At 53.6% G+C, this 18,140-nt stretch overlaps 1 protein-coding gene across 1 annotated transcript; it reads left to right on the forward strand.

Annotated features, from left to right (window-relative positions):
* The first annotated feature begins 16,380 nt into the window (after window positions 1-16,380).
* Window positions 16,381-17,937, forward strand: LOC137467248 (maestro heat-like repeat family member 5). Its single transcript, XM_068178760.1, has 5 exons — window positions 16,381-16,552; window positions 16,686-16,841; window positions 17,009-17,110; window positions 17,476-17,578; window positions 17,858-17,937. The coding sequence occupies exons 1-5, from the start codon at window positions 16,385-16,387 to the stop codon at window positions 17,920-17,922; spliced, it is 594 nt and encodes a 197-aa protein (XP_068034861.1). The 5' UTR covers window positions 16,381-16,384; the 3' UTR covers window positions 17,923-17,937.
* Window positions 17,938-18,140: the final 203 nt, after the last annotated feature.

Raw genomic sequence — 18,140 nt, forward strand, 5'->3', positions numbered from 1 at the left:
GCCAGTGCTGCCAGAGCCCAGCCCAGCCCTGGGGGCTCAGCTGTGCCCTGCAGACCCCTCCCAGCTCAGGCACTGCCCAGGGGCAGCTCTGGCTCTGCAGGCTCTGATGGCAATGTCAGAGCAACCCTGAGGAGGCTGGAAAAGCAACACTGATGCTGCCTCTAAGGGGCCCTGTGCTCATTTCTGTCACTGCCTGGTTTATTCAGATCTGAGACAATTTTTTTATATTTCTCATGGTGAACTGAGAAATGAATATCTATGTGCAATTTCCCATACAGGCAACACAGATCAGTACACTAAAAATGCAGGATTTTCCCATTTTGTAGCCCATGACTGGCTGTGCTCCCTGTTTAATATGCTTGGAAATGTTCTGGAGGTAAATGTCATGCTGGGAGCAATCCTGAGCAATACAGAATCCTCACCACACAAGAAGAACACTTTCCAGCCTTTCCAGCTGTCTCCTTCCACCCACATTTTGTCCCCCAGCGCTGGGAGCAGCTCCCCGGGCCGGCTGAGAGCTGTCCCTGGCAGGCAGCAGAGTCCCTGGCCCAGCACAGCACCCTGAGCTGCAGGACCCTGCTCTGCAGGACAGCCCTGGGCACCCCTGGCTGCTCTGCACAAGAGATGATCAGAGAATGTACTCACAGGGTCTGTGGGCATTGGGATGTTCCAGCTGTAGGAGATCACTCCAGGAGCTGCAGCTGCATTGTCCTGCAGCCAGAGGTTCCTGTGCCAAGGGCTGGCACTGATTCTGCCCCAGGCACTTCTCAGCACCTTCCCAGCCCTGACTGATGGAAGCTCTCTGTGCCTCTGTGCTGTGCCCGGGCTGGCTGCAGGCAGTGCCCCAGCCCTGCTGGGCTGGGAGCAGAGCTGCTCATCCAGAGAAATGTGCTTTTGAAGCTCTCCTTGGTTACCAGGATCACCCTCTGTGCCAGGAGCCCGGCCCAGCTCAGCAGCACAGACACAGCACAAGGACTTTAATGACCCTCTGGGGCTTTGTGCTCAGGCCCTGAACATCAGGCCCTGAGAGGGAGCTGCAGAAACCTCTCCAGAACTCCAAGACAGAATCCAGCTCCAAAGTTTCTTTGACTTTTAATGGGTTCCACTGAGGGACACGACTGAGAAAGTGTCCCCAGGCCCCAGGCAGAGCAGAGAACTGGAGGCACTGATGACAGGTGGGGACAAAGAGAAGCCAAGTGTTGGTGCCCTGGGGCACAGCAGCATCTGTGCCACCAAGGGCCATGCCACCAAGGGCCGTGAGGAGACACCTTGTCCTGAGGCTGGGGCCTCCTGGCACAGCCCCAGCCAGGCTGGGCACTGTCACCCCCTTTTCCTGCCCTCAGCATCCCCCCCTAGCCCACATCCCAGTGGCCTCAAGGATCTGCTGGAAGGAGTCCCTGGGGAGCCTTGCTCAGGAATGGCCCTGGGGGCTCCTTCATGCTCCCAGGGACTGCAGGTTTTTCAAAGCACTTTGGCTTTGGCTTTTGCCTTGGAGTCTCTGAGAGCTTTGTGCAATCATGGCCTCCAATTATCTGCTGTAATTAGTCCCTGGAGAGGCTTTGTCAGGAACAACACTCAGTGGGGCTCATTAATGCTTCAAGGTACTTCAGTTCTTTTAAGGTACTTGGTGTTTCCCTTTTGATCCAGACTCTGTGAGAGGTTTGTGCAATCATGACCCCAATTATCTGCTTTAACGTGTCCCTTGAGAGCTTTGTACTGACACTCAGTGGGGCTCATTGATGTTTTGAGATACTCAAGGAGTTTAAGGTACTTTGGATTTTCCTTTCCACACTGAGTTTCTGAGATTTTTTTTTTTACCATCCTGGCCTCCAGTTCTCTCCTCCAAGGAGTCCATGAGGAGCCTGTGTTTGGGATGGACCTCAGTGGCACCCATTAATGCTTTGAGACATTTTGGGTTTTTCCTCTGACTTTGACTCCTGGAAAGGTTTGTGCAATCTCCTCTCAGGCCTTGAGGTTCCAGGGCTCAGCTCCAAATGCACCACAGGGCTCATTAGGATCAAGCAACTTCTGACAAACCATGGCTCTGCCTTGATTTCCCTCTGCTCTAATGTAGTTCATTAAGAAGGTTTCCTTATACAGTTATGGAGAAATATTTCAAAGAGCTTCTAAGAAATATGTATTCCTATTTTAAAGAGTGTCTTTTATTACTGTTCTCATTAGAGAAGAGGTGATTGCAGCATTCTGTGATTGATATTGATGTAGGGCCGCTCCTAAAGAGGTCTGGCCAGGTCAGAGAAGTTTAACTTGAGGTCTGACCCAGTGTGGACACCTTGCCCCACATTCCCTAACCCCATGTGAGAAACTATTTTCACTTTCACAAATGTAAATGGTTTATTAGGACCTTATCAAAATACAACAGAAGAGTGAATAAAGAATAAATACAGTGCCAGAAGCAAAGCATTCAGTCACCCTGTGCTCATCTACAAAATGGATGCTCTATCTTTTATACCTCTAGCCCCTCCCAAAGTCTTGTCAATCCACTTCTTCTTCACTGTCCAGTGGTGGAGATCACTTTCTTACAGCTTGATTGGAGGTCAGGCGCTGCCATAGCAACAAGCCGACCCTCCCAAATGCCTTGACTACTGAGGGCATCCCGTGATAACAATGCAAGAGGGAGGGGAAAGATAACTATACACCTACACAACTTCTCTTAACATATACTTAATATTCACCCCTTAATTGTGAGAGTCAACAATAGGATTACCCATCTATAACAAACCCCCTTTTCTTTTTCTATAAGTCATTTTGCTTGAACAATTACATTAAAAAAATTCTCTCTCTCTTGAATGAGTCATACTAGCAGCTGTTGATGTGGGCAAGGACAGTGGGAACAGGAGAAAAATCTCAGGTTTTCCTTAGACACACTTATTTGGAATGGACAAAAGGGCCTTACAGAGGTCCAGTATGGCTCTGACTCCCATCTACCGTGCCTATGTGGTTGCGATCCATAGTCATTGTATCTTAGGGGTCCAGAGGCCAGCTCGGTCTCGCCCTCCAGTCCCTTTTGTATTCAAAGACAGTTGGGGAATTACAGAGGTCCAGTATGGCCTTTTGTCCCTACCTTACCATGCCTACGGGGTTGCTACCCACAGCAGGGCTATGGGGTCTTCTTGGTAGTGAACAAAGGGGTCTTGCCCTGCTTCCTTTGTCTTATTTTCTTAAAGAAGCTGTCCCATCACCTTTTACGGACCCTTGTGTACTTCCCATCAACAGATGCTGATAATTCTCACCCATTAACACAGGAAGACAGTCCTCAAACTGGTTGGTGGAAGCTTGACTTTGGGCATCTTGGTGTCTTTCTGGTTGTCTTTCAGTCTCTGCTTAAGAGTCAATCTCGTTTCACCCAGTCTGGATGTTGTAGTTCACTCTTTGGGTTCTTCTACCGGGCCTTTAACTGTTGGCATGAGTCCATCTGTTGGCATGAGTCCATCCCCACTCTGCAGTTCACACGGCTGATTCGGTGATGAACAGTGCCTGAAAGGGACCTTCCCACTGAGGAGTTAGAGGTTGATCTCTCCATGACTTGATCATTACTTGATCCAATCCCCAGAATTAACATTATGGATTCTGAAATCCAGGGTGTTAGTTTGAGGAATTGCCCCTTTATGTTATAGCCCTTGTAAGGTTTCTCCTATAGACATAACATATTTCTTGGCATTGGCTTCCCCTTCCTCATAGATGGCAATGCTCTGGGGTGAGGTCAAAAAGGGTAACCAAATGTCATTTCATAGGGTGACACCCCCAGATCTGACCGGGGTTGGTTTCTAATTTTTAATAAGGACAAAGGGAGACATTTTATCTATGACGTGGGTTTCAGTCATCAGCTCAACTAGAGCTCTTTTAAGAGTTTGATTCATCCTCTCAGTGTGACCAGAACTCTGTGGATGCCATGGAGTATGTAATTCCCATTTACTCCCAGGGTTTGAACAACTTTTTGCAATATTTTAGAGGTGAAATGAGTTCCTTGGTCTGAATCAATCCTGTTCACCATCCCATATTGGGGAATGATTGATTCTAGAAGTGTTTTACTCACAACATTGGCATTGGCTTTAACCGTGGGTACCGCCTCTACCCAGTGAGTCAAGTTGCCTACTATCACTAGTAAAAACTTCCACCGTTGTACATGGGGAAGCTCGGTAAAGTCTACTTGGATGTTTTGACAGGGTCTTAAGGCTAGTTCTTGCCCTCCTCTGGGTGTTTTCCTCATGATTTTCTGACTCACTTGTTGGCATATCACACACCTTTCAGTTACTTGCTTAGCTATCCCCAAAAAATTCCAATGCAGCCCCAGTCCCTTAGAAATTGATCACTTAGCGCTTGTGTACCCCAATGTGTTGTTCCATGTATGCCTTCTAACATTTTCCTGGCAAGGAGTTTATTCAACATTTGTCTCCCATCTGCTAATCTCCACTTCCCTTTGTTATCATTCTTAGCTCCTATTCTAAGGAATTCTTTCTCTTCTGTCTCACTGAATACGGGAACTTCTTCTATTTCTCCCATAGGGGTTAATGCTATCATTAGTTTTTCTGACCCTGATTTGGCTGAATTCTTAGCGTCTAAATCTGCTAAATGGTTCCACTGTTCTTCTTGAGTCACCCCTTTTTTATGTCCTTTAACATATACTACTGCCACTTCTTCTGGTATTTGTAAGGTTTCTATCACTTCTAAAATAAGTTTTTAGTTCCTTTCCCCATTGAATTTAATAGCCCACACTCTTCCCAGATTTTCCCATAGGTATGCACTACTCCAAAAGCATATTTTGAGTCTGTATATATTGTTCCTCTTTTCTGTGCTAATATTTCCAGAGTTTGCTTTAGGGCATACAACTCACATGCTTGGGCTGACCAGTTGGAAGGTAACTTTCCTTTTTCTAGGGCCACTAACTCTTCATCTACTATAATGTATCCTGATACCCATTGTCCCCGGATTACCTGTGGAAATCCATCAATGTACAATCATTTCCCTCCTTGGAATGGTTGATGTGTTAGGTCCTCTCTTACTTTAGTTTGATAATTTATAACCTCCAGGCAATTATATATTAATTCCTCACCTGGATTTCCATCTAAAAACTGGGCAGGGTTCAGTTGGTTACTCACAATTAACTCTAATTATCCATTGTCTATTAGGATGGCTTCATATTTTAGCACTTGGGAATCAGTGAGCCATTTCTCAGCCTTTTAGCTGAGGATACTCCTTACTGAGTGAGTGGTATATATTTTCAATTTTCCCCCAGAGGTTAATTTTTTGCTTTCTTCTACGAGTAGGGCGCTCGCTGCCACCGCCTGAATGCAGGTTGGCCACCCACAGCTGGCAGGGTCTTGCAGTTTTGATAAACAGGCCACTGGTTTCCTGGATCCTCCCCGGTCCTGGGCTAACACTCCATGTGCTGCCCCTTTTTCTATATCCACAAACAGATAGAAGGGTTTGTCTAAGGCAGGAAGACTCAGTGCTGCTGCACTGACTAATTTTTTCTTTAAAGCTTCAAAATTTGCTTGTCGTCTTCTTCCCACCTTATCTCTTCTTCTATTAACTTTTCAAACAAGAACCTGATGGCCTGCATGTATCCTTCAATCCATAGCCTACACTATCCCAACAGGCCTAAAAGCCCTCTGACTTCTCTCTTAGATTTTGGCCGTGGGAGTGAGGCAATCCCTGCAATTCTCTGAGGGTTCAGCCACTGGCTCCCTTGACAAATCACACCTCCTAGGCATTTTACTTCCCTCTCTACAAATTGGAGTTTCCCTTTTGATACTCAAAGTCCTTGGCTCCCCAGAAAACTTAACAATGCTATGGTGGATTCTCGAACTTTGTTTTCTTCCCGTCCTGAGAGAAGCAAATCGTCTCCATACTGGATGATCTTTATCTCAGGTTTGATGGAGAATTGTTTGGTTTGGGGATTTGGAAAACCCTTGTGGTAACCTAGTCCACCGAAGCTGTTGCTTTCTCCCTGAATCGGGGTCCTCCCATTCAGAGGCAAACATATCCCTACTTTCTCCTGCCAGTGGACATGCCCAAAAGGCATCTTTTAGGTCTGTCACACTAAACCACTGGTGTGCTGGGGGGATATTACTCAGTAGTGTATAGGGCTTAGGCACTACTGGGTACTGATTCACTGTTCTTTTGTTAACTTCTCTTAAATCTTGGACAAGCTTGTAAGTCCCATCAGACTTCTTTACTGGTAAAACAGGTGTATTATGGGGGACATACATGGTTCTAAGGCACCCTACTCAAGTAGGTCCTGGGTGGCCAGCTGCAGTCCTTGTCTCCCTTCCAGGGAGAGTGGGTATTGTCATACCTGAACTGGATGGTTCTCATCAACTGTTTTTATTACTACAGGTTTCATGTTCAATTTACCTTAATTTTTTGCTTTTGCCCGCACCATCTCATGAATTTTGTCCTCATTCTCTTCTGTTAATTGGAGAAGTTTAACCACCATTTTTCCTTCCTCTGGCAGTACTCCAATGTCTAACTGCACCTGTAAATCCCACCCTAATAGATTTCACCCTGCTTCTGGAACTAATAGAACATCCCCTGTTGAGGATTTTTTGCAGGACAATGGACACATTCAGCAGATGCACAGTCCAGCCTTCTGGTAACAAAGGAACCAGTTCTAGAAACGGGGTCAGTGAATCCTTGACGACAGGAAAAGAAGAAGTCAGAGGAATCCGCAAAGTTGTCAGCAAAATAAAAAAGAGAACTCAGGGTGGGCCAGACAACCAAAGCAAGACGCATGAAGAATCGGGTGATCCAACCAGCATTTAATTTTAGACGCATAAACAGCTAGGATTAACCAATCATGTATTAGATAGAGACTCTTGCACAGCAGAACTGATTCTAAATACAGGCCTCTGTACAATAAAATTGGCTTCACTTGATCATATTGATCATGGCGAGATGTCCCATTTGTGATTCTCCGCACCACAATTCCTATCTCAGACCCCAGGTCTAATGATGCATGGCGATGCATAGAATCCCTTAGACACTCTAGAAACTCAGATGGAGTCTCGGAAGGCCCCTGCTTAATAGAATACAGGACAGACCATTTTTTGGTGTTTGGGATAGCTCTCTCCACTCCCAGTGCTATCCAATCTTGATAATCTGCTAATTTCTGAAACTCTGCCGATATATTTGGATCCCATTTAGGATCCCTTGGAGAGGGAAAAATTCTCTTACATCCAATCACTGGCTTTTACGGTGATCCTCTGCCAAAGCCCCTGCTGTTCTCAGGATCAGCTGCTTTTCTGTTTCAGTGAAAGTATCCAGTAATACCTGGGTGTCTCTCCAATCTGGGTTGTGTTGTTTGATAACATATTGTAAATGCTTCGCTATAAGTGTCAGGTTGCTGTGGTAATTTTTAGCAATCCTTTCCCACGCCTCTAGATCAGGGGTGGAGAATGGTACTTTAACCATCAGTCTCCCTCCTTCTGGTCCCACTGCCTCTCGCAGAGCGGCCTGTAACACTGCTTGTCTCCTGGTTCTGGACAAAACCGGACTGCCAGGAGGGGAGTGGGTTTGAGTAGATGTCCCTTCCAAGCCTGCATCCTCTTTTTTTGGAAAGTCCACCTCATCCTCATCCTCATCCTCATCCTCATCCTCATCCTCATCCTCATCCTCATCCTCATCTTCCCGTCTCCTAGGAGGCACTTTCAGCAAATCTATTGTATCTTGTTCTTGAGCTGCAGCACGGTAGACCTTATCTGATTTGGTACATGGCTGTCCTATGCTGCACGCTGAGCAACATTGCTTAATTTGCCCTCTATTTCCTTTGTTTTCCTTCTCAAGGGCTAACACCAGTGGGTCTGAGGGAGCGCTGAGCCCACAGTGCCTCTCCCATTCCAGATGATTTCGTAAGGCAAGAAACATATCAGCATAAGAGACCTCATCCTACTTCCTTCCTGTCTTAAAAACCGCATTAACTGCAACAAGGTATTACAATCTAAAGTTCCTGCCGGTGGCCACTTGGCTCAATCTTCCAGCCTGTATAATGGCCACCACCGCATGCAGTGTTGGATTAAATCTTGTTCTCCAATCCCCCCCTACTGGTGACTTCTTTCCAGTGGGTTAAGATACACCCTAAAGAGCTAGCTCGGTGTAACTTCTTTGCTCTGGTGCGTTCCCATTATCTCCTTCTCCTTCTCACTTCCACCCAAAACTCTCTTCACAAAGCCTCACAGTCCTTTCCCAATTCTCCTCCCACGTGCAACCCCAGGTTACAGGTACCAGATGTGATTTTCCACACACAAGCTTTAAAATCTGAGGTTCAAAATGGGCTCAATTAGGAAACATCCATCCACACTCAGAGCATATGCCCCGCCGCCTGCTGAACAGCAATACCAACGCTTCTCACAAACTCCGCACTGCAATAGTGCCCATGGAGGGTGCCAGTCTCTCGAGGTGCCCAAGGCTCCCAAGAATTGCCCACAAAGGCAGGCTATTCCACTTACTCCTTCGTGAATTTCTAAATTCTCCACAGTGGGTTGCTTCCAATCTAGAGAAACGATGTAAATTACCTTTATGTTACCATTAGCTGAGGTCCAATAAAGTCCCTCTAAATAAACCCATTCATCCCCTTTATCTATCCAGTGATTCACTGGATTTACAAACTCCCAGGGGTCAAACCCGAACCGCTGAGGCAGTGGAATCCTCTCAGTTCGTCTAGCCACAGTTAAAACATGCACAATCTACACAAACACATTCAAACATGCCACGTGTCCTCACCCACACTTCTTTGCTTGCTCTGCTTCTCCCCAGCTGCCTCCCCGCAGGACGCTATCTGCCCACACAGCCTCCCAGCCGGCACCCTGGGCCTCACTTGGCCGCCTCACTAGTGGGCAGAGCCTCCCCGCCCCGCACCATGGGTACACTCACTCACTCGCCCCCTCCTTCGTATAACTGAGCCCACAAAGGCACTCACTCACACAATCACAAAAACCCACCTACATTAACCACAATGTCCAGACACCATAAGCGCACAATAGCAGTAAGTAGAATCACAGCATTAAGGTCCAGATTCACTTGACCCACCCCCAGGATCACTAGTGGTCACAGAATTGAACAGTAAATATCCCTTCCTCCTGCCGCTCTATTGGCAAATGGACCCTTCCCCCTCCCTCCGGCCATGCTTGGTTGGCGACTGCTTGCAAGCCCCAAACCTTTACTCACACAGGGACTGAGCTGTGCACCAGATGTCTCTGAGCAGCTTACCAGCAGCCCTTTTGGTCAAGGCCCCTTTTAAGCTTGATACACACTGTTTATCTCTGCACAGAGTGCCTGGAGCACGGTCAGGCAGTGCCGGGATCCCGGGTGTGGTTCTGGTCCCCACAACTGAGCAATGGCAGCCCCAGGCTCAGAGCCAGTCAGAAAGCCAACCAAGTGAGACCAGAGGGAGGGCACCCTTCCAGTTTCTCTTGGGCATGGCCGCAAAACAACCCCTGCTACTTCTTCCTCCACCAGTGTTTGGGCTGTGCTGGTGGCAGAGCCAGCCAGGTTGTGCTCTGCCTTCCAAAGCCTGTTGGGAGCGGGCATGAAAAGCTCTGCATGCACAGCGGAGAGTCCTGGAAGGTGCTGGCAACAGCTTCCTGCGGGAACAGGGCTCTGGGCTCTGGCTGGAACAGCCTGGTTTTGGTGCCGTGACCGCAGGCAGGAGTTGAGGCAGGTGAAGAGGCAGCAGGCAGCTTGTGTTTGTAGAGGGCCTGGGGCTGCCCCTCTGAACCTCCACCTGGAAACACACTTGGGAGAATATGAGCTACAGCTGGAGTGCCTGTCCTGAAAGGACCTGAAGTCATTAAGCCTTTCCAGCTTTTCTTAAGAGTGTGTTGGTGTTGCCCAAGAAAGCTTCATTTGGGGAAATGCCTTTGGAGGAAAAGGGCTTGCTTCTCAAGGAAAGTGCTTCCCAGGGAGCTCCCAGTGAGGTAGGTGCAAGGGTCCCCCTTTGGCTCTCTGTGGCAGAGTGGCAAGGGAAGGGAGAAGGCTGTGAAGAGCGGGTTTGGCATCTGCCTGGACCTGCAGAGACCAACCCAAGCACCTGCAGCAGGGTGTGTTCCCCCTTTGGACAGAGGCATGAGCAGGAGCATCCCTGTCCAGCCGTGAGCCCCAGAGCTCTCTCTGAGAGCTGTGAATTAAAAGGCCTTTACACACACACTTTTCACCTCTTCCCTGTCTGCTGTGTTTCAACTCTTGGCAATGTGCATTTGCCTCTTGCTTGGTGGAAGCTGCTGTGGCCCAGAGCCAGCACAGAGCTGGGCTGTGTGGGCCAGGCAGCGTGGAGAGTCTTGGCTGATCTTGGTGTGTCCCTGGCCTCAGAAAAGGCTGGGAAGGTTTGCCTCCCAAGGCGTCCTGCTCATTGGCTCTCCCTGTACATCCTGGAGAGAACAAGGTAGGCATTTCTGGCAGCTGGGCATCAGCAGGCCTGAGAGTGGGGGCATGTTGTGGAGCCAGCCCAGCTGAGATACCCTGAGAGGAGCCCAGTGCTCCTTGCTCCCCTCTGCTGACAAGTGAGTGTTTGTCTGGTTTTGGGATGGCCCTGGCTGTGTGAGGGGTGCTGCGTGGACACGAGACAGCCGGTCCTGTCCCGCTGGGTCCCAGCAGTGCCTCACAGCAGTCCTGCATCCACGTCAGGATGCTGGCCAAGAGAGGTCCTGGAAGCTGAGGCAGCTGATTTTAAGCTTGTGCAGGTGCCTACAGGCCAAGGCCAATGGTGTTCCCTCAGGATACAGCAGTCCTGAGGGGTCTCCCTCGTTCAAACAAATCGGCAGCCAAATGTATGGTCTACCAAAAGCCCTTTTATTGACCTGGCAGGAGGGCAGGGGTCTGCACCCACTAAAATGTTTCTCTGCCACATATAAATTTAAGTGGGTTGATGTAGGAATGTATCAAACATACCGTCCTTCTTTACACGGCTGTGGTGATTTGATAGGCAGGGGGTTAGAAATACATTGTGTCTGATTCCCAAACTTGAAGCTGATTTCCAGGCGCTGGCCAGGAGCGGTCTCGATGCCCCAAAGCAGCACAAAGTCTTCATCACAGCTTCCCTGCACAGGGCTGATTCCACACTTGCCCTTAGTTCTTCTGGTAGACTATGTCTAAAGCTTTTTGTCAGGTCACTCTTATGTCAAGTTAGGCCACCAGGTTCTTCTTATGCTAACTGGTGCTAAGTACTTAGGTATGTCTGTGCTAATTACTTGTTTACTCATGTGCATTGCTTGTGCTTACTTATGTCAAACAAAGGCCTTGTTCCATCCCCAAAGGTGCCTGAGGCCACCCGCTCCTTGTGGCACCAGTTGCTTTCCTGTGGAATGTTCTCCCTCCCCAAGGGTAAAGAGGGAGCTGGAGAAAGAGCTTGCCCGGCTGCTCTCCATCCTTTCCCAGCACTCCTGGTGAAGTGGAGAAGTCCGAGCTGAGCGCAAAGGTGCAAATGGAACAGCCGTGCACGGGAAGGCTCGGTGGGAAGGATGATCCAGGATCCATAGGCCTGGCAGCCTGAGCGTGCTCCAGGGGAAGGCCTTGGAGCAGATCCTCCTGAGTGCCATCCCACGGCACCTGCAGGGAACCAGGGCGTTTGCTGGAGGGTGGGAAAGCTCTGCGGAGGGATGGGGACAGCTGGGGCTCCTGGCGGGGTGTTGAGGGCTTCTGTGTGGGAGTCTGGGGGGGTTGGTGTTGGGGGGGGTGTTGGAAAAGGAGTTGTCTGGAAGGTGAGAGGTCTAGGCTGGAATTTGAGTCAGTTTGAAGGCAGCATCTGTGCTTTGGCACAGTTTTGGTTAGGGAGGGCAGAAAGAATATCTGTGACTTTTCCTCTTCATGGTCCTGATTCTCCTGCAGGGAACAAGAGGGGAGAGCTGTACTTTACTGGCCACTTAGAAATCTGTACCAGGGGGAGGATTAGCCCTTTTGTAATCTACTCATTTCTTTGGGCTACTTTTGTACCACTGAGTGGACTCTCATTTCTTGAGAGCTTTTATTCCTTAAGAGAATTAGGATATTATCATCCCTTCCTAGAAAACCAAAGCATGGCCCTTGTTTTTTGCCCTTTTTTTGTGTAGTGTTATGTTCTGTAAAGTGACCCTCAGTGGATGAAGTTAAGGCAAATGAGTTGCTGCTTTGAGATGGGAAGCAAAATTACAAATCTTCACCTCCTCAGGCCATCCCAATTAATTTGGGAAGTTTGCAACTTTTTGGAACTACTTGAGTCGAGCAATGGGAAGTAAAGCATTCCTGAACTGAGGATTCTTACTTGCCAGATTCTTCTGTGCCTTCGCCGCTGAGGTGGTTTTGTGCTGAAGGCAATAACTTCAATGAGAAGATAATTTCAGCATGGAGTAAGAGCTTCTGACAGAGACCCAAGTGTTGCCAGCAGTTGCTCCAGGTGCTCCTGCCAACAGCCCCTGCAGGCAGGAGTGCAGCCCCCAATGCACGTGGGCTTTGGCTCCCTCTGGCACAGAAGCCCCCCATGGGCACAGGTCTCTGGGGCAGGAGACGGGCACTGGTGCTGCCAGGGCTCGGGGGTGGCAGGTCTGCTTGGGCAGGGACCCTGCCACATCTGCTGATGTCAGTGCTCCCCGGGCGCAAGGGGTCAGAGCAGCATTCCTGCCCTGGCCCACACGTTCCTCGTCTGTGTCACACGGCCACGCTTAGGATGGCCACCAGCCAGGACGTGTCCCAAGGAGGCCGTGCCAGCTTCTGTGGAAGGCCCCATGCCCTTCCCAGCGCAGCTGCGTCGGCAGCCCTGGGGCCTCCTTCTGCTGCCCTGAGCCCGCAGAGCAGGGCAGCGTTTGCTGATGGTTTGAGCCGTTCCTAAAGATCCTGTCGGGGTGTCTTAGACACTTGGGGTGAGGGATTCCTTCCAACCTGAGCCACTTTGGGTGGGCTGGGGGTGGTCCCAGGGCAGGGGGCAGTGTGTGCAGGGGCCCTTTGTGACATGGTGCAGCATGGTCACCGTGGCATGGAACGGGACAGCGTGTCCAAGGGCCCTTTGTGACACGGGGTGACATAGGAGCTGGTGGTGACAAGGCCACACCACAGTGCTCGGAGCACGCGACGGGACAGGACGGGACAGAGCGGTGCCGTGAGGAGCCCCCGCACAGCACACTTGTTCGTGTCTGACCCAGAGCTTTTCCGAGGTGCTATTCCTGCAGCTGACCTCGAGGCCAGACCACAGGACTTGGTGACCCGTGGCCTTCCCAAGGCTTCTCTTCTGCAGGTGTCCTCGAGGGCAGACCGTGGGACTTGGTGCCCCAGAGGCATCTCCCATCCCTGCCACCAGTGCCCTCGAGGCCAGACCACAATCCTTGACAGGAGTCTCCTGTCCTTGTGGCAAGGAGCCCTCGAGACCAGAGTGCAGGACTTGCTGTCCTGTAGCCTTCCTGAGGCTTCTCTCTTGAAGGTGCCTTCCAGGCACGACTGCAGGCCTTGCTGACTCGGAGATTTCTGAGACATCTCTCCTGTGAGTCGTCACAAATCCAGTCACTGACATGGAGCAGAGATCCCCGAGAGTGCCCAAGCTGGCCTGGGTGGAGGAAGAGGAAGAAGGCCCTGGAGCTGGCCCAGCACAGGAGACTGAAGAGGTGGTGCGGTTCAAGCCTCTGCAGGAGGGTGAGTGGCAGAGCTGGGCTGCTGGGCTGCAGGGCTGGTGGCTGCAGCCAGCTTGGCCACATCCCATCCCATTGCATCCTATTGCATCCCATTGCATCCCATCCCATCCCATCCCATCCCATCCCATCCCATCCCATCCCATCCCATCCCATCCCATCCCCTGGGGACATGCCCATGGACAGGACGGAATAGGGGCCAGGACAGACACCCCAGAGCCGTGCTCCATCCCTTGGGACATCCCGGGGCTGTTCCTACCTGGGGAGCGCAGGGCTGGGCTGTGTTCTCCGGCCTCGCCCGCAGCCCCTCAGCTCAGGCTGCGCTCGCTCTTTGCCAGATGCAGCCGTGCAGCACACACAAGAGCAGGAACGCACCCGTGGCCTCTTCCGCAGAACAGCGCAGGTACCTGCAGCCATCCCCACCTGGGCTGGGCCTGCTGTCACTGCTCAGCCGAGCACCGCACTTGGAGCATTCTGTGGAACATCCCTGGCTTTGAGGGCCATGGCAGTGGGGTGGCAAGGGAAGCACTTCTCTGGGGAAGCTGGGGACATTCCTCCCTCTGGCAGCTTTCCAAGTCTCCCCGTGCCTTCTCCAGGTGCCTGCCATGGTGAGGTACATCCACCAGTGGCTCATGGCCAATCAGTTTGCTGAGCACAGGCTGAACAGGGCCCTGCTGGATCTCACCAAAGAGCAGCCTGCTGACGTAGTAATGACGCTCCTGCGTGTGGCCCCATCCTGTGACAGGTATGGGGCCCACCTGCCCAGAGGGCTCAGGGCTCCCCAGCCCATCAGCCTATACAGCCTGTCCCAGGTGTCTGACCAACAGAGAGTTCCAGGGCCCTCTGGCTGCTCCCTTTGCCAGCCCTGGCACGTCAGCCCCCGAGCCTTCTGCCATGCTTCCTCGCTGGCCCTCAGGGACCTGTCCCCACAGGGCTGGGCTGTCTGGGTGCTGCTGGCGAGGGGCAGTGGGCAGAGGCAGGGCTGGCAGCCAGCTCAGCTCCCCGCTGCCGCCCAGGCCACGGTGCTGTGTCCCAGACTCCTCTGAGACAGAGCTCTGACCCCACAGAGCTGCTTTGACCATGTGGAAGAGCATCATGTGCTCGCCCAGGACTGCGGAGCCGGCGCAGCTGATACTCCTCGATGTGCTGGGGAGCTGGCCAGAGCACAGCACGTGCACCTCCGATGGGGACAAAACGGGTGTCTTTGTCCTGGCTGTGAGTTTCTGACACTGGCCTTTGCTGGCCCCAAGGCCACCTGTCCAGCAGCTCTGCATCCTCCTTCCCCCACTGCATCTCCCTGCCTCAGGCGCTGGGCTGAAACCTGGCCTCGGGGCAGCTTCAGGGCCACCAGGCCCGGTGCTCCCCCTGTGTCTCTCCGGGCCTCTCCCTCCCATGCTCGGGCCCTGCCACACGGACACCTCGGCACTGAGCACTGTCTCGGGCTGCTCTGTCCTTTGCAGGCAACTGTGGTGATGTGGAAGATCCTCCAGATGCCCTGTGTCCCACATGTAGTGACCGTGTATTTCCCCCGCCTCTTTGTGCATCTGCTCTTCCAAGTGTTCTTCAGCACGTTGGATGTGCCAGCGGAGGTCGATACCTTCTGGAAGGGATGCCAGCAGCAATACGGCCTTGCCACCAACCCCAACAGGTGCTCCATGCCAGTCCTCCTGTCCCTGCCAGGTGCCCAGGGCAGGAGCCAGTGCTCCCAGCGTGACCTGGGCTTTGCTCTGCATGCAGGTTTGCAGTGCGGACCCTGAAGTCCCTGCTCTGCCAAATGCAGCACGAGGATGTGGTGGTGGCAATAGAACGCAAGTGTGGCTGGGACACGCTGCTGTGTGCTGACACCCACCACTATGCCGTGGGTCTGCTGGCCAGGTGAGACCCCCTTCTCCCCACTGCCTCTGACATTTGTGCTCAGTGCCCAGGGTGCCCCACACAGTCCCCGTGGTCGTGGGCCAGAGGGCCTTGTCACCGAGGAACAGCCAAGCCGACTGGAAAAGGCTGGGAGAGGAGGGGGCCCACAAGGAGCCACCTCCCAAATAGCCCAGGGCCCTTACAGGATGCTGGGGAAAGGCCAGACCTCTGTGAGTCAGTCCTGGGAGAGGTTTGTCCCCCGGCCCAAAGTCTTGGTTTCTTTTTCTCCTGCCAGGGAGATGTCCTGTGTCTCCATCCCCTTGTGCTCAAGGATCGCTCGCGACCTGCTCCGGCTGCTCAGCACACAGGAGCCACGCTGGGAACTGCCCGCCCTGGCGTTCCTTGTGGAGGTGAGCCTGATGGCCAGCGCTGCCTCGCTCAGCTGCCTCCCAGCTCTCTGCCCTCTCGTAGCCGCAACTGCCTGGGACGGTGCCCGCGCCCTGCGCTGCTGCCTGGGCCCAGCCCTGTGCTGTTCCGGGCTCTTGCCGGCCAGGTCCCCTGTCACTGCCCTGTGCCTTTCAGGTTCTTGAGTGCCTGAACTTGAGTGAACGCGGTGCTAGGAGAATCCTGCAAATCTTGTCAAGGCACCTGCGGAGCGAGTGCAGGGAGAGGCGTCGCCTGGCGCTCAGGGCCCTTCTTGTGCTCATCGATGATCCCTTGATGGTGAGAAGGGGGCAGCGGCTGAGGCTGCGCTTGGGAATGCAGTCGCTTGGGCTTGGCTGGGCTTTGGGCGCTGGGGCAGCTGCTCCCAGCTCTCCTGCCTCCTGGTTCAACTGCCCAAGTGCTTCGGAACAGCCCTTTGGCCCCTAGGCCCTGCGGCAGCAGGATGGCGTTTCACAAACTTGTGTTCTGCACAGAGCGAAAAAATGTGGAGCCTGACTGAAAGTCTTGTGGAGCTCCTGTGGGACGCAGATGGAGAGATAGTCAGCATGACAGTCAGGCTCCTCAGCTTTATCTTCTGGGACAAGGCCATGCTGATACCCAGCCCCATCGCACTGCAGCTGGTTGAGGCGCTCCTGCCACTCTTTGACCACGTAAGGCTCGCTGCCCCCAGCCACGGCCACTGACTGCTGCCTGGACACTTTGTGCCCTGTGGATTTGCAGGCCTGAGCCAAGCTGAGCCCCGTGCAGCCGATGCTGAGGTCTTTTTTTCTTCCTTTCATACAGGACAATAGCCATGTGCAGCTGCTCTCCATACTGCTCTTCCAAACATTGGTGTCTCTTCCACTGGAAAAGGAAGAAAAGGCCCTGAAGACACACGTGCGCCAGAGCCTGCTGCCACTCTTCTTCCACTGCCATGATGAGAATCAGCATGTGGCACAGGTGAGGACTCATGGGCTGCTGCTGTCCCCCTGGGAGGGGGCTCAGCTGCCTCCTGCCCTAGCGCCTCGTGGGCTGCAGCTTCCTCCAGGCCTTGGCACAGGGACACAGGGACACAGGTCCTGCGCCCTGGGCTGTGGGGCCATCTCCGCATCTCTGCTGCTCTCCAGGTTTCTCAGGAAACGCTGCTTTGTGTGGCTGAGTTCCTGAAGAGGAGGGATCTTCAAAAACTGGTGAAGAACAAGAAGCTGTGGAAGTTCACCGAGTGCCTGGTAAGGACGGCCTGGAAGTGCCAGCCTCAGGCTGGAGAAGCCCCCTGAGCGCGGTGCTCAGTGTGTGGGCTGGCAGCTGTGCCCCTGCCCGCTGCTGCACCCAGAGGCTGCGCGGGCTCTTCTCCAGGCTCCCGTGGGCCCGAGCCGGGGCCGATGGAGCCCCGGCCCGGCGGGGCCGCGGGGCGGGGCGGCGCCGCGGCTCCCGGGGCAGCAGCCGCCCCTCTGCCCCCTCCAGAGCCCGGCGCCCGCGGCTGCTGGCCGCGCCTCAGGGCTGTGCGGGCAGGGGAGGCCGGGGCTGGGCGCAGGGAGCGCCCGGCACAGGGGCTGAGCCCGCGCCAACCCTTCCCTCCTGCCGCTCTCTGCAGCTGGCCGACGACAGGAGCCGAGCGGCCGAGCACCTGCGCCGGGCCCTGCAGTACCTGGACAGCCCGCAGCAGTCCCTGCGAGAGGAGGCCATCAGGTTCATCGGTGAGCCGTGAGCCCGGGCTCCCCTTCCCTCCCCGCCCCGCCGCAGCTCGGCCCCAGCCCCGGCTGCTGCCCCGGCAGCGCCATCCGGGCCCGGCGCCGTGGAGCCCCGCCTGGCCTCGGCGCTGCTGCCGCCCTCTCGCAGCCGTGCCCTGGGCCGGCAGCGTGCGGCAAGGGCCCGGGCTGAGCCCTGCCGGGCCAGGAGGCCGTGTGGCCACAGGGCCGGCAGCGCCGCTGGCAGGGAGCTGTGCCGCTGGGCCGTGACAGGCTCTGTGTTCACAGGGATGGCCGGGCAGCACCTCAGGGGGAAGAAGGAAGAGCTCCAGCTCATCTGTGAGGGTGAGTGAGGGCAGCGGGCTGTCAGCGGGGGCTGGCGGGGGAGCTGCAAGCCCTGCCCCGGCTGCCGAGGGCTCTGCTCCCTGTGCGGACGAGGGGCGGTGTGGGCAGAGCACACAGAGACGTCAGGGCCACCTGGGGGATTCGTGGCAGGATCAGCAGCTTCGGGCTGGTCCTGTTGGTCCCTGCTCCCTGCTGGCCATGGCTAGAGCCGGCTGGCACGGCCCTG

The sequence above is a fragment of the Anomalospiza imberbis genome, unplaced genomic scaffold (genome assembly GCF_031753505.1).
Source record: "Anomalospiza imberbis isolate Cuckoo-Finch-1a 21T00152 unplaced genomic scaffold, ASM3175350v1 scaffold_55, whole genome shotgun sequence".
Taxonomy (NCBI): domain Eukaryota; kingdom Metazoa; phylum Chordata; class Aves; order Passeriformes; family Viduidae; genus Anomalospiza; species Anomalospiza imberbis.